Source organism: Acipenser ruthenus, chromosome 21, assembly GCF_902713425.1.
Source record: "Acipenser ruthenus chromosome 21, fAciRut3.2 maternal haplotype, whole genome shotgun sequence".
NCBI classification, from domain to species: domain Eukaryota; kingdom Metazoa; phylum Chordata; class Actinopteri; order Acipenseriformes; family Acipenseridae; genus Acipenser; species Acipenser ruthenus.
The window spans coordinates 12486416-12499864 of record NC_081209.1 but is presented as its reverse complement, the minus strand read 5'-3'; the positions used below and the strand labels follow the sequence as shown (position 1 = coordinate 12499864).

The 13449-nt window shown below is 43.1% G+C and overlaps 1 protein-coding gene across 1 annotated transcript in view; it reads left to right on the top strand.

Annotated features, from left to right (window-relative positions):
• Nucleotides 1–6270: 6270 nt before the first annotated feature.
• Nucleotides 6271–13449, top strand: part of LOC117428335 (coiled-coil domain-containing protein 42 homolog) — a 9197-nt gene continuing 2018 nt past the window's right edge. The window contains exons 1-7 of the mRNA XM_058994837.1: nt 6271–6704; nt 6890–6995; nt 8048–8152; nt 8370–8570; nt 10522–10743; nt 11791–11952; nt 13328–13426. Of these exons, the coding sequence (XP_058850820.1) occupies nt 6649–6704; nt 6890–6995; nt 8048–8152; nt 8370–8570; nt 10522–10743; nt 11791–11952; nt 13328–13423 (948 nt within the window). The 5' untranslated portion in view covers nt 6271–6648 and the 3' untranslated portion in view covers nt 13424–13426. The remainder of the gene's footprint in view (nt 6705–6889; nt 6996–8047; nt 8153–8369; nt 8571–10521; nt 10744–11790; nt 11953–13327; nt 13427–13449) is intronic.

Sequence of the window (13449 nt, the reverse complement as noted above, 5' to 3'; positions counted from 1 at the left end):
GTGTCATATTACATTAACTGAATTGTATTTATCCTGTAACCTTGCTTTAATTCTCTCCATAGATTAATGATTAAACATTATATTTAACCACTGGGAACTGATGTGTTAGTTCTGGTTTTCCAGTTTAGGACAATTACTTTTTTTTAGCAATTGTAAGGGATAGTAATACAAAAAGGTCAAAGCTTGAAAAGTCACCTCGTAAACATAGTGCAGGTGAGGCAGGAGTGTCACAGTCCAGGATACAAGACAGAGTGCTCAGTGCCGTCCTCCAAAACTGGACAGCACCACAGTGCATGGACATAACTGTCCATCTCATCTCCTGAACTGTTCTGTTACTGGACAGCACCACAGTGCACAGACATAACTGTCTATCTCATCTCCTGAACTGTTCTGTTACTGGACAGCACCACAGTGCACGGACAGCCCTGCGCATGGTTTGTATGCTTTCTGAAAATGTTGATACTTTGGACGGCCCATTAAGAAAACCTGTTTTAGAGACGGTACTTTACATTGTTCCTGCAAGTCACACAAAACAATCAAATTGACCAGAACGAAGACACAAAGGCCTATAAAATAACATTGGTATGGTAATTGTTCCTGGTTGAAAACAACGAAGTCTCTGGTATCTGTAAATGAGAAAATGCTTCAGAGTGCGTATCTTTAAGGTTGTGTATTTACAATGAGGCAGGGAGGCTTGCAGGTAAAGAAAAGGAAACAAAGAGCATTACAATTCACTTGTTACTGATTAATACATTCAAAGGGAAATGCGTCATGTCAAGATCACAAGATAACTTGATCTCGACAGAGCGGTTTGAAAGATCATTTATCTTGTGATCTCGACATTGCATTTTCCTGTTTATTCCCTGTAACTACTAAACTTAACAAGATTATTGCCCTCAAAGCACATTGTAGTGGATTTCTGAACTGAACCAAGTTCCTCTTTAAAGTGTGTCTCCTGTTTTTAAGAGTGTGCAGTGTACCCTCCAGCCAGCACATAGCAGATGTTGTTAAGGGTGGAGCAGTCTCTGCCTTGCTGTGCCTCACAGCACAGTAGTAGACAGCTGAATCTGGGTTTTGTGTTTCATTGATATCCAGCCTGCTCCACTTGTCTTTCTCATTTAATATCATAGCTGAATTTCCAGATCGCTCCTGTCCAGAAACTGCTCTTAAAACAATGAGCTGTGGAGCCCTGGATCCATGCTGCCGATACCACTGCAGGCTCCCTATGGATGGGAAGGTGTAGGAGCAGTTCATCTGGACCCCTCGGCCCTCTGAGGTAGTGATGAGCATTTCTGATTGCTGAACTTCAGACTGGGTTACAGAACCTGGAGTGCAAAAATATACTGAGCGCTTTAGCATCCATCCCTTAAACATCTAGAAATGTGTCAGAAAAGGTTTGGATGATTAATAATAAGGCATAACCAGTTATTACAATAACATTTTAATGGCACATTACTTGTGCAATGCTTAAAAAAGTATAAGTCACAATTTAATCTGTGCTTTGCTATAGCATGTTCTTGTTATTGTTCTCATATTGTTTATAGTGTCCTTTATAACATAATTCATAAAGCATATCCCCTTACCTGGTATCAAAATAGCATTGAGAAAAATGATAAAAACTACAGTGTTCATTTTACAGGTAATTACTGAAACAATTCTCTCCGTTTAAATCTTGGCATCTCTCTCTCTCTCTCTCTCTCTCTCTCTCTCTCTCTCTCTCTCTCTCTCTCTCTCTCTCTCTCTCTCTCTCTCTCTCTCTCTCTCTCTCTCTCTCTCTCTCTCTCTCTCTCTCTCTCTCATGGTGCATGTTGGGAGTGTGTGGGTGGAGTCCTGGACTAGGTGTGAGAGCTGCTGACAGGTCTATACTCTACTTTATCTTTCCTGATTCATTGTTTTAAACTCATCTGTTATTTAGAGGTTTATTTATAGCCCCAGAGCAGGTCTGCCCCCAGTGGAAGAGCTCCTGAATGAATGAAAGAAGAGTTATTCCTATAAATGAAGATCTTAATATCGCTCTAAAGTTTAGAATAGATAATCACGATGATGTCATTTTTGCTACCTTGGAGTAAATGAAGTGTTTCAGCTGTGGAAGCGAGGGGCATGTTGTCAGAAACTGTCCGGAGCAGGAGCAGGAGGGGAATCTGGTCCCGGCACCCCGGGGAGGAGCAGGGGGAGCAGGGCTCTGGGACAGCGGCCGCGGGACAGAAGCAGCAGGGCTGACCAGCCCAGCTCACAGACAGAGGGAGACAGTGGGCTTAATGACTCCCAGATCCCTAGCACTAGTAGACTAGCAGGGAAGAAAAGAGGTAGAAAGGCAGCTGAAGGGACTCTGAGGTCAGTAGAAGGCAGAGAGAGCGCTGGCTGAGGGGACAATGAGTCCGGAGAGCAGAGCAGCTCTACTGGGAGACGGGTCACTAAGCACTGGAGTGTGGTTACTGCCATCACAGTTAATGAGGGCTCCTCCGGATCTAAGAGCGATGGAGAGGGAGGATTCACTGACTCCTCTCTCACCTCGGGGTCATCGGCAAGCCAGCAATCAAAGGGGGGATGAAGTCTGCAGAGTATCAGACAGTATTTAGAGAAAACAAAGGACAAGAGAGAGGCTGTAGTGGAGGATTATTTCCCTGATACTGAGTTGTCAGCTCTGTGAAATATCTAATGAAGAAAGGCTCAAGCACTGAGAGCTTCAGTGATCAGCAGAGATGGAGATTGAAGAAAGTATTAAAATGAAGAACATATTAAGTAAACACAGGCATGGTCCCCATAAAGTCATGTAAAAAGAGCTGGAGTATTTGATTTTATTGAACAAAAAAACCATAAACGTTACATTTTTACAAGAAACTCATAGTGGCAATGAAAATCAAACTGTTTGGCTTAAAGAATGGCAATGTTGTTTTAAGTCACAGGTCCTCTGAGTGCAGGAGTAGCAGTTTGATTCTCTGAGGATTTTAAACCTCTTTCCCTTACCGTCGATGAGGCAGTTAAAGGACGCCTGCTCATAATACGGGCAATAGTTGAGCAGAAGACACTTTTTTATAAATATTTACGCCGACGGTAGGGAAAGAGCAGCGTTTTTACAGATATATTAGACAATGCCCTGGCAGACTAGCAGCCAGACGAATATATTTTCCTAGGTGAAGATTTTAACTGCACTGAAAGGGACAAGATAGATAGGAATCACACTTAGCCCCAAGTGCAGTTTGCCAGAGAGCTGCATAAGATTTTAGAAAAGTGGGAACTAGACAATGTTTGGAAAAATAACAACACGACTAAAAGGCAGTAAAAGGTCACCGGTAATGCCTTCTCCTTGGCCTTTTAGCATTTTTAAATCCTGTTTTTATCACACCTACATCTGACCACTGCCTGGTAGTCTCCGGGGTTTTAATCCCCTCTTTAAAGACCTGTAGTGCCTATTGGCATTTTAACAATGGGGCCGCAGTGTGGAGTAGTGGTTAGGGCTCTGGACTCTTGACCGGAGGGTTGTGGGTTCAATCCCCAGTGGGGGACACTGCTGTTGTACCCTTGAGCTAGATTGCTCCAATAATAACCCAACTGTATAAATGGGTAATTGTATGTAAAAATAATGTGTTATCTGTAAAATGTGAAATAATGTATAATGTGATATGTTGTAACAATTGTAAGTCGTCCTGGATAAGGGCGTCTGCTAAGAAATTAATAATAATAATAATAATAACACACTTTTAACCAGTGACACTCATTTTAACTGGTGAAGCTCATTTTAAGACATGTTTTAGTTTCTTCTGGCAGAGCTGGAGGGCACAGAAGAGCTCTTTTAGTTCCCTGAGGCAGTGGTGGGATGTTGGGAAGCTGCAGATCTGCCAGTCCTGTCTGCAGTACACTGTGAGTGTCATTAAGAGCATCAACGAGTCAATGAGAGTGCTAGAGACGGACATCCTGGAGCTCCAACGAGATCTGGAGTCCAATCCAAATCGCAGGCTGGTTGAGGACCTCAAGAGTAAAAGTGTCACTGTTGACCTGTTGGACACAAAGGTACAGGGGGCGCTAACGAGATTGAGGTTCCAGAGTGTATCGCAGGTGAACGCCCCCACACACTACTTCTTCAGTCTGGAGAAAAAACAGGGCCAGAGCAAACTGTCTGCACATGGCGACGGGGCGTGATCTGCGAGAGCCGGGGGAGATCCACAGGAGGGCTGTGGAGTTTCACACACAGCTCTTCTCCACAGAAACGGGGGGGCAAGACAGCCGACATGCAGAGGCTCCTTCAAGGTCTGCCACAGGTCCCTGAAGAGGAGAGGGGTGACCTGGAGGAGCTCTCCACAGCCCTACAAGGACTGAATAACGGCAAGTCCTACGGCATTGTCGGCCTCCCAGTGAAGTTCTGTAAGACCTTCTGGGCTCTGCTGGGGGAGGACCTGCGGTCCATATTTAAGGAGAGTCTGATGCAGTGAGAGCTGCCGCTCAGTTTCAAAAGGTGTGAAATTAAAACTGGAAATTAAGACCTGTCCCCCTGCTGTGTGCTGATTACAGACTGCTGTCTAACGCTCTGGCCAACACACTGAGGGAAGACATGGGGCGTGTAGTACACTCTGACCAGATGTACTGCTTGCCCAACAGGGCACTCTTCGTCAATGTCTTTTTAATTTGGGATATTTTGGCAGGCTCCAGGATATTTGGCATAGACACTGGGCTGATTTCACTAGACCAGGAAAAGGCTTTTGACAGGGTTGAGCACCAGTTATTGTGGAGGACCATGCGGGACGAGACTTTATGAAAAAAAACTGTGTTAAAATGGGAATGGGATTTTGGGGTGCCAAGAACATAGACATGTCTTTGTTTTTGCTGTACTGATTAATTGAAAATAAAGTGTGAGTATGAGTATGAGAGACCGCTACCTCAGCGTCTATAGCTGTACCTATTATAGTTTTTCTACTGGTCTCTATATATAGTCACACTATAATAATTATAACTGTGTTTTTTATTTTATTTTTTTTAAATGATGGAACCTTAAAACATGCTAAACACTTTGATTTCATCCCCTTCAATGTTTACATTGTGTACTTAAGCAACAACATATCTCGAATCAATACAGTTCATGATGGTCTGAATATTTTTTTCAGTAGAAATCATAAATAATATGAGTGAAAATGGAGACTGCAGTCAGTTTTAGTTCAAGTTAATAAAAAAGAACACGTTGTCTTTTTTGTTAAATAATCCAGTAGATGGCAATGTGTGCACTTACTGGAAACGTGATAAGTACTGAAAATATATAAAGAATCAAATGTTAAAATTGTAACAGTAAATACTAATATAGGGAAATAAATAATAGATAAAAGATATAGAAATACAATAAAAAATAAATAATAATACATTTTTTTCAACACAGCTTTTTTCCTTTCATTAGAATTGTAGTGATTCAAAATGGGTTATTTTTGTTAAAATTCTGATGCCACATTTGAATATAAACATCAACATCTCTTTTCTACTCTCACCTGAAGAAGAGACCTTTGAGGTCTTGAAAGCTTGTGATTAATTATTGTTTAGTTAGTCCAATAAAAGGTATCACATCTCCTTCTCTTTGTCAATCATCTCTAGACTGATACGGCTACCATTTCATCTATCAACGATGAGCTTTATACAAAACTGTAAACAATGCAATTAACACAATGTGAGTGTGGTGGCTCTTAACACAAGGCGCTGTGTGGCGAGAACTGCGTTTTCATTTATATCTGTTTGTAGTGGAACTATTTTCTACTCAAATGTAATGGCATAATCATGCTGCTATAATAATAATCCACAAGAGGGCAGTATTGCCACATGTTAAGCTGTTTAAGTGTTTTTGTTATTTTTTATACACTGTTAAACTTCTAGAAATGGTGTATTCTGGTCTTTATCATATTAATTCGTTGTTAATGTTCCCTAAATACTTGTATTCAACGTGGTTTCTTGAATTATGTTATATTAAGTGCACGGTCTAATACTTTTTTCCTGCGATTGTATATGATTTACATGGATTATTTGTGTGGCCCATATACATCTACTGTCGACAACAAATACTGTGAGTTCGGATTGCATTTGACACACACACACACACACACAATACAAATAATTACATGCAGAAAAACACAGCGGAAAAACATGTTTGTTTTTTTATAAAACTAAAACAAGGCTATATGAATGAAGTGGTGACGTAAATTTAATAATTATAATGATAGTAAAAAAAAAGAGAATATATAAGTATGAGTAAGTATAAGTATCCATAATTTATTTTTGTGGTTGAGGAATCAAATCGTCATAAAGAAGTGTCGGAGCGTACCAGTACTGGCGCGCTGTTTTCTCGGCTAGCAGTTTTCACAGTGACAATAGGTTTATTTGTTTCAGAGGCACCGGAAATCCAGATACTTGTTGCTATAGTGACGGGACAGCGTTCAAAGTATGTGAGAGAAGAGAATTTCTTCTCCTGTGTTTGTTTGGACTAAACATTGTGCAACCAACGTAGTTGCTAACTCGTTCCTGACTGAAAAATAACTTTTATTAGAGTGTCGTGAATACTCGTGCAACGTTCTAGGACAGCGACGTGAAGTGTGGGTGCCGTGTTTAATCTACAAGCTAGGCAGCTGCAAACACAACACTGAGGAACTGCCAGGACGGGACGATACATCTCACAAAATGGCGTTGAACCTCGAAGATTATTTCCGAACTGTCTATGAAGACAAGTTGCTTGTGTAAGTTTAGTTTGTTTTGCCGGTATTGTGCGTGTATTAATATTCTGTTCATTTACCACTTTATATCGACGTACCAGTAGTCTGCTATTTAAATACAAGTATAGTTCATGTTTACATTTTTTTATATGTTGGATTTTTTGGTAAAAATGCCAACAATAATTATTTTTTGTTTCTGTCCTGTCCAGTAAGATGCCGGAGAGGGAGGACGAGTATCTGACGCCAGCAACACAACTCCTGGAGAAGAGGAGGGAGATGAGCGAGGTTGAGCAGGCACTGGCAGCACAGAAAGAGGTACAGCGAGGGAGAAAGAGAGAGAAACTCAGGGAGAGATAGAAGCAGCAGGCACTGGCAGCAGAGGAGAGAGGTAGGGAGGAGAGAGAGAGGGGGTGAGAGGGAGAGCAGACCCTGGGAGCCAGAAAGAGATAGGGAGGAGTGCAGGAAAGTGAGGCAGCACTGGGCTTGGAAGAGAGGTAGATAGAGAGGGGAGCAGACCATTTATTGTCATTAAGCATTTAATGAACTAGCAGCAGTAGAGGTAGCTTAATGACGAGTATCTGAAACCACAGTGTTAATAGTCGTGGGTACATGGGTGTGTGAGTGATGATGAGCTGAAATGTGAAGCTCTCTGGGGTGAGCTGTACTGTGTGAGTTAGCTGTGCTAAGTGAGTTGTGTGTGAGTGAGTGAGCTGTGCTGTGTGTGTGAGTGAGTGAGGGGGCTGTGCTGTGTGTGTGTGTGAGTGAGCTGTGCTGTGTGTGTGTGTGTGTGTGTGAGTGAGCTGTGCTGTGTGTGTGTGAGTGTGCTGTGCTGTGTGAGTGAGTGAGCTGTGCTGTGTGAGTGAGTGAGCTGTGTGTGTGAGTGAGCTGTGCTGTGTGAGTGAACTGTGCTGTGTGAGTGAGCTGTGCTGTGTGTGTGTGTGAGTGAGTGAGCTGTGCTGTGTGAGTGAGTGAGCTGTGCTGTGTGAGTGTGTGAGCTGTGCTGTGTGAGTGAGTAGCCTAAGCTGTGCTGAGTGAGTGAGCTGTGCTGTGTGAGTAAGCTGTGCTGTGTGAGTGAGCTGTGCTGTGCTGTGTGAGTGAGCTGTGCTGAGTGAGCTGTGAGTGAGCTGTGCTGTGTGAGTGAGTGAGCTGTGCTGTGTGTGTGTGCTGTGTGAGTGAGTGAGCTGTGCTGTGTGAGTGAGTGAGCTGTGCTGTGTATGCTGTGTGAGTGAGTGAGCTGTGCTGTGTTAGTGTGTGAGCTGTGCTGTGTGAGTGAGTAAGCTGTGCTGTGTGAGTGAGTGAGCTATGCTGTGTGTGTGAGCTGTGTGAGTGAGTGAGCTGTGTGAGTGAGTGTGTCGCTCTTGTTGCAGGAGTTCCAGATGAAGATGGAGAGCCTGCAGCAGCGCAGAGAGGAGCTGGAGAGGAAGGAGGAGCAGCTCAAGGAGTCCCTGCTGAAATTCAACAAGTTCCTCAAAGTAAGGACACAGCAATAACACAAGGGTGGGCAGAGTTTGTGGTCAGTTTTACTAGTCAGACCGGTCTGTACTAAATACGTTTGTGTTCCTGAAAATATAGTCAAGTATTTGCAGTTTAATAAGAATTGCTTTCATACCTCAAATCCATTACCTGTCCATGCACAATGAATGGGAGGGGTATTTATTATTAAGCTGGCGCTCTTGAATGGTTGTCTAGGAGAATGACTTGAAGCGCAGCCGCGCTGTGAAGAAGGCGTGTGATGCGAGGGAGATGGCGCGGCAGAAGGACAGGGATATGGAGAGGCTGGGAGAGGAGATAGCTGTCCTGGAGGCTAAAAAGGAGCGCCTGCAGAGGAAAGTGGAGAAGAACGCCATCTTCTGGAAGTACCTGGAGAAAGTGTCCAAAAAATCAGAAAAGGTAAAACACTGTCCAGGACAATTCCTGTTTCCTGTGGAAATTCAGTGCTGAAAGGTAAGGACGGTAGCTAGAGCTAGACAAGGTTCCCTTTCAACGTAACTGCTTTATTTTCATCCATTTTTAAATACACACACTCTCATTTAGTTTTCTAATCATAGTGCTCGGAGTTGGGACCTACATTTGTGCAGTCAAAACATTTTAATATTACTTATAGAATAGCACTTCAGCAGGAGTTTAAAAAAAAGAATGGAACCACTGTGGGTGTAACAGGGAGTGTTGTGTGATGCACTGCTGTTACAGATTGTCATCCCGTCAGTGAGCTCAGAGGAGGTTAAAAACTTTAAAACCATGAATGCCGACGAACCCGGCCTGTTGCATGCCCTGGACTTACTAAAATTGCAACGAAAACTTTCTAGGGGCATTCAAAACCATAGCAGCTTGCGTTTCACCATGAATTAGGAAAAGGCCACACACCTTGATCCTTTTCTCCACTTAGCAGTGGATATCTCTATGCTAAGCTATTTACTAAAAGGGCCCATACTCGATTTTTTTATATATATTCGGCCACAGCAACAATGACCACAATACCATATGCACAAAATAAGGCTTCTCTGTTTCTCTCATTTACTTTTTTTTATAGACAAAGAGAAGGAGATGTGATCCCTTTTATTGGACTAACTAAACAAAAATTAATCACAAGCTTTCCAGACCTCAAAGGTCTCTTCTTCAGGTGAAAGTAGGAAAGAGAGATTGATGTTTCCTTTTTTTTTTTTAATTAAGTTTTGGGAGTTTCACTTAACTTGATTTGAAAACATAATAACAATATAACACAAGTGATATAAATAGCTAATTTACAAAGCAATACACAGAACAATCTCCAAAATCACTCTTCCCGAGCACCTCTTCTGAGCCAGAAAAGTTGACCTCCGCCTGTACTCTGAGATGTACCAGCGCATGCCCAATGAAGCGTTGTGTAAGCTGTATGACCTCCATGTAGAAACACTCTTTTCTGTGTGCCAAACATGGTCTATATTCTGTGTGCCAAACATGGTCTATATGCTGTGTTAGTGGTCACGGTATGTATTACCAATACATAATAAACAGTGATTAAAGTGGTGTGGTATGAGCTGGTATGCATACTGGTAAAAAAAGAAAAAAGATGGTATGTCGGGGGGGAGATAATAATAATTGAAAATTATACTACTGCGGCAAGACTTCCTACTCGCACCTCTTTTTCCACAAAAAAGCCTTTGTGTTTCTGCGCGAGTATGCTTACCTTTTTAAAATGCATTTTACATTGATCTTTTACATGAAATGTTTGATTGTAATGTAATTTAATATTTAATTTCTATGGACCTTTTTATGACGCATAATCTAAAAGCTTTTCACAATAACACTTTGTATACTTTATATATAGATAAAAAGTCAATTGATAAAGTTAAATAATAAAATATCATGATGATATTAGTGCCCCCCCCCCCCAAAAAAAAAGCTTAGGACAGGAAAGGCCCTTTTCTAATAGTAGAGCAGCTTCCGAGTCTAAATCGGATGAATGATTACCCCAATTAAAATGTAAAATAAACAGTATAATTGCATATTTTTTTCTTTTTTATTTAGTTTGTAAATACCTGGAGTTAGCCATACTTTATCATGGCTTTGCGCATCGATGGGCGGGTGTGCTGCAGGTTGTGAAATATTTCCCAAGGCCAGTATGTACATTTTGTAGCCAGGTGAAGGGAGATGTAGAGAAGCAATAGAACAATTCAGTGTAGGAGCAACAGAACCCAGAAGCACTCAGAATGACTGAAGCAAACACCAGCCAATAGGCAGGAAGATGTAAAACACATTGAAATGATGATTTGAATCTACTTCATAACAGGTGTGAGATTGAGCAGGTTGCATTGTAATTATTAATTACACTCCAGTAATGCGTACACACACTTTCCTGCAGCTCCAGGAGATCCGTGAGATGATTGGCCGCTTTGACACGCTGATCTCCACTCGGGAGCAGCTGCTGCGCAAAGCCAGTGACAACCAGGAGAAGCTGGAGAGCCAGCGGCTGGAACTGCATCACTTCACCGAGGACAAGAGCACCCAGGTCCTGTATTACAACAACGAGCTGGCCGTCCTGCAGGGGTGTCTGGACCAGGCCTGCTCCAAAGCTGTCAAATGGGTGAGCCTCAGGCACACTGAGCAATGCTGTCACCATGGAGAGTGTAGAGCTGTAATGGGTGAGCCTCAGACATACTGAGCAATGCTGTCACCGTGGAGAGTGGAGAGCTGCAATGGGTGAGCCTCAGACACACTGAGCAACGCTGTCACCATGGAGAGTATAGAGCTGTAACAGGTGAGCCTCAGACACACTGAGCAATGCTGTCACCATGGAGAGTGTAGAGCTGTAATTCAAGCAAGTAGTTGGCACCAGCATTCCTGTCACAGTTTCACATTGCACTGGTTAGGAATGTTAGATTCCTAAACCGTCATACTTTAACATATTGGGAATCTTTGTAACCAGTATAAAAAGCCACCATGAGTGCTGTTACTTTTTCACAATGCACTACAACACTCATCTGGATGTTTACATTATTTACAAGTATATGGAAAAGACTAAATAATCTTACACTTCACATATCCTGCTGCTTAAACACTACAGCCGACCACTTTAACAGGCAAATCTCTGACATGGTCAATGGTTCAACTTTGAGAACTGTTAACATCCTAAGCACTGATAGAGAAATGGAATGGTATTCCTCCAGTTCAACATTTAGCAATAATGTTAGCCTATTGGAATAAAAGATTACTGACTCTCCCAAAATGGTTTGGCATCACTTCTTTTTTCAGCCCATGAAAATTAGTTTTTAACGTGGTTAACCCATTATTAAACCTACTTAGCTTTTTTTCCATGGCATTATCAACTTGAGGAAAAAAAACATTATCCAGGCTCACTGTCCACTGTGAAGGAACTCTCCACCAAGTAACCAGGATGATCCTCCATCGCTTAACTTACAAGTCAGTCAGTTTTTGATGGGTGATTTTTAAAATGAAAACCAATGGTGCAAGTTTGATAATGTAATGTGTAAACAAAACCCAGGAGTAGCTGAGAAAACAGAAAACCACAACCCATAGAGTAGCAGTAGAATCTGGTGCCTTGAAAATACTGTGAAGGAATAATCTTATACCCTGAAGAGTTTGCAATTGAAGATTCCTTTTTCTCTCTCAGGAATCAAAGTGGAACCACATCCAGAACACAGCAGCCAAGAAGACTCTCCTTCTGGGGCAGATAAAGATGGCCTCTCTGAACCTATTGCAGCTGGTGAACAAGCAGGCAGGAGAGCAGGAGGCCGAGATCCCCATCGAGGACACCGATGGACAGCTCGACAGGGTCAGGGCAGAGATAGCGTCGTCCTTCCTCCTTCCTAAAACACTCAGGATTCAGTGCAGAGCTAGCTTCCTCCTTCCTCAAACACACTCAGGATTCAGTGCAGAGCTAGCTTCCTCAGACACTCAGGATTCAGTGCCGAGCTAGCTTCCTCCTTCCTCAGACACACTCAGGATTCAGTGCAGAGCTAGCTTCCTCTTTCCTGACACACTCAGGATTCAGTGCAGAGCTAGCTTCCTCCTTCCTCAGACACACTCAGGATTCAGTGCCGAGCTAGCTTCCTCAGACACACTCAGGATTCAGTGCAGAGCTAGCTTCCTCAGACACTCAGGATTCAGTGCAGCTAGCTTCCTCAGACACTCAGGATTCAGTGCAGAGCTAGCTTCCTCAGACACTCAGGATTCAGTGCAGAGCTAGCTTCTTCAGACACTCAGGATTCAGTGCAGAGCTTGCTTCCTCCTTCCTCAGACACACAGGATTCAGTGCAGAGCTAGCTTCCTCCTTCCTCAGACACACTCAGGATTCAGTGCAGAGCTAGCTTCCTCAGACACACTCAGGATTCAGTGTCGAGCTAGCTTCCTCAGACACTCAGGATTCAGTGCAGAGCTTGCTTCCTCCTTCCTCAGAATCACACATGATTCAGTGCAGAGCTAGCTTCCTCAGACACTCAGGTTACAGTGCAGAGCTAGCTTCCTCACTCAGGATTCAGTGCAGAGCTAGCTTCCTCCTTCCTCAGACACATTCAGGATTCAGTGCAGAGCTAGCTTCCTCCTTCCTCAGACACTCAGGATTCAGTGCAGAGCTAGCTTCCTCCTTCCTCAGACACACTCAGGATTCAGTGCAGAGCTAGCTTCCTCAGACACTCAGGATTCAGTGCCGAGCTAGCTTCCTCCTTCCTCAGACACACTCAGGATTCAGTGCAGAGCTAGCTTCCTCAGACACTCAGGATTCAGTGCCGAGCTAGCTTCCTCCTTCCTCAGACACACTCAGGATTCAGTGCAGAGCTAAATTCCTCAGACACTCAGGATTCAGTGCAGAGCTAAATTCCTCAGACACTCAGGATTCAGTGCAGAGCTAAATTCCTCAGACACTCAGGATTCAGTGCAGAGCTAAATTCCTCAGACACTCAGGATTCAGTGCAGAGCTAAATTCCTCAGACACTCAGGATTCAGTGCAGAGCTAGCTTCCTCCTTCCTCAGACACACTCAGGATTCAGTGCAGAGCTAGCTTCCTCCTTCCTCCGACACTCTCAGGATTCAGTGCAGAGCTGAGGGACAGGGAGGGAGGCAGTGTGGTCCAGTGGTTTAACAAATGGAAGTTCTACACTCTTCCATTATAAATGGAACACTTATATTATCTTACCTGGTTTTATTGGTAGATTCAGATGTTCATCTTGGACCAGACAGATATCCTCCGTGATCTGAAGAGGATGGACGCCAATCCCACCTCAAACACACAGTCAAACAACCAGTAGAAGGTAGGAACTGGACACATTGGAAT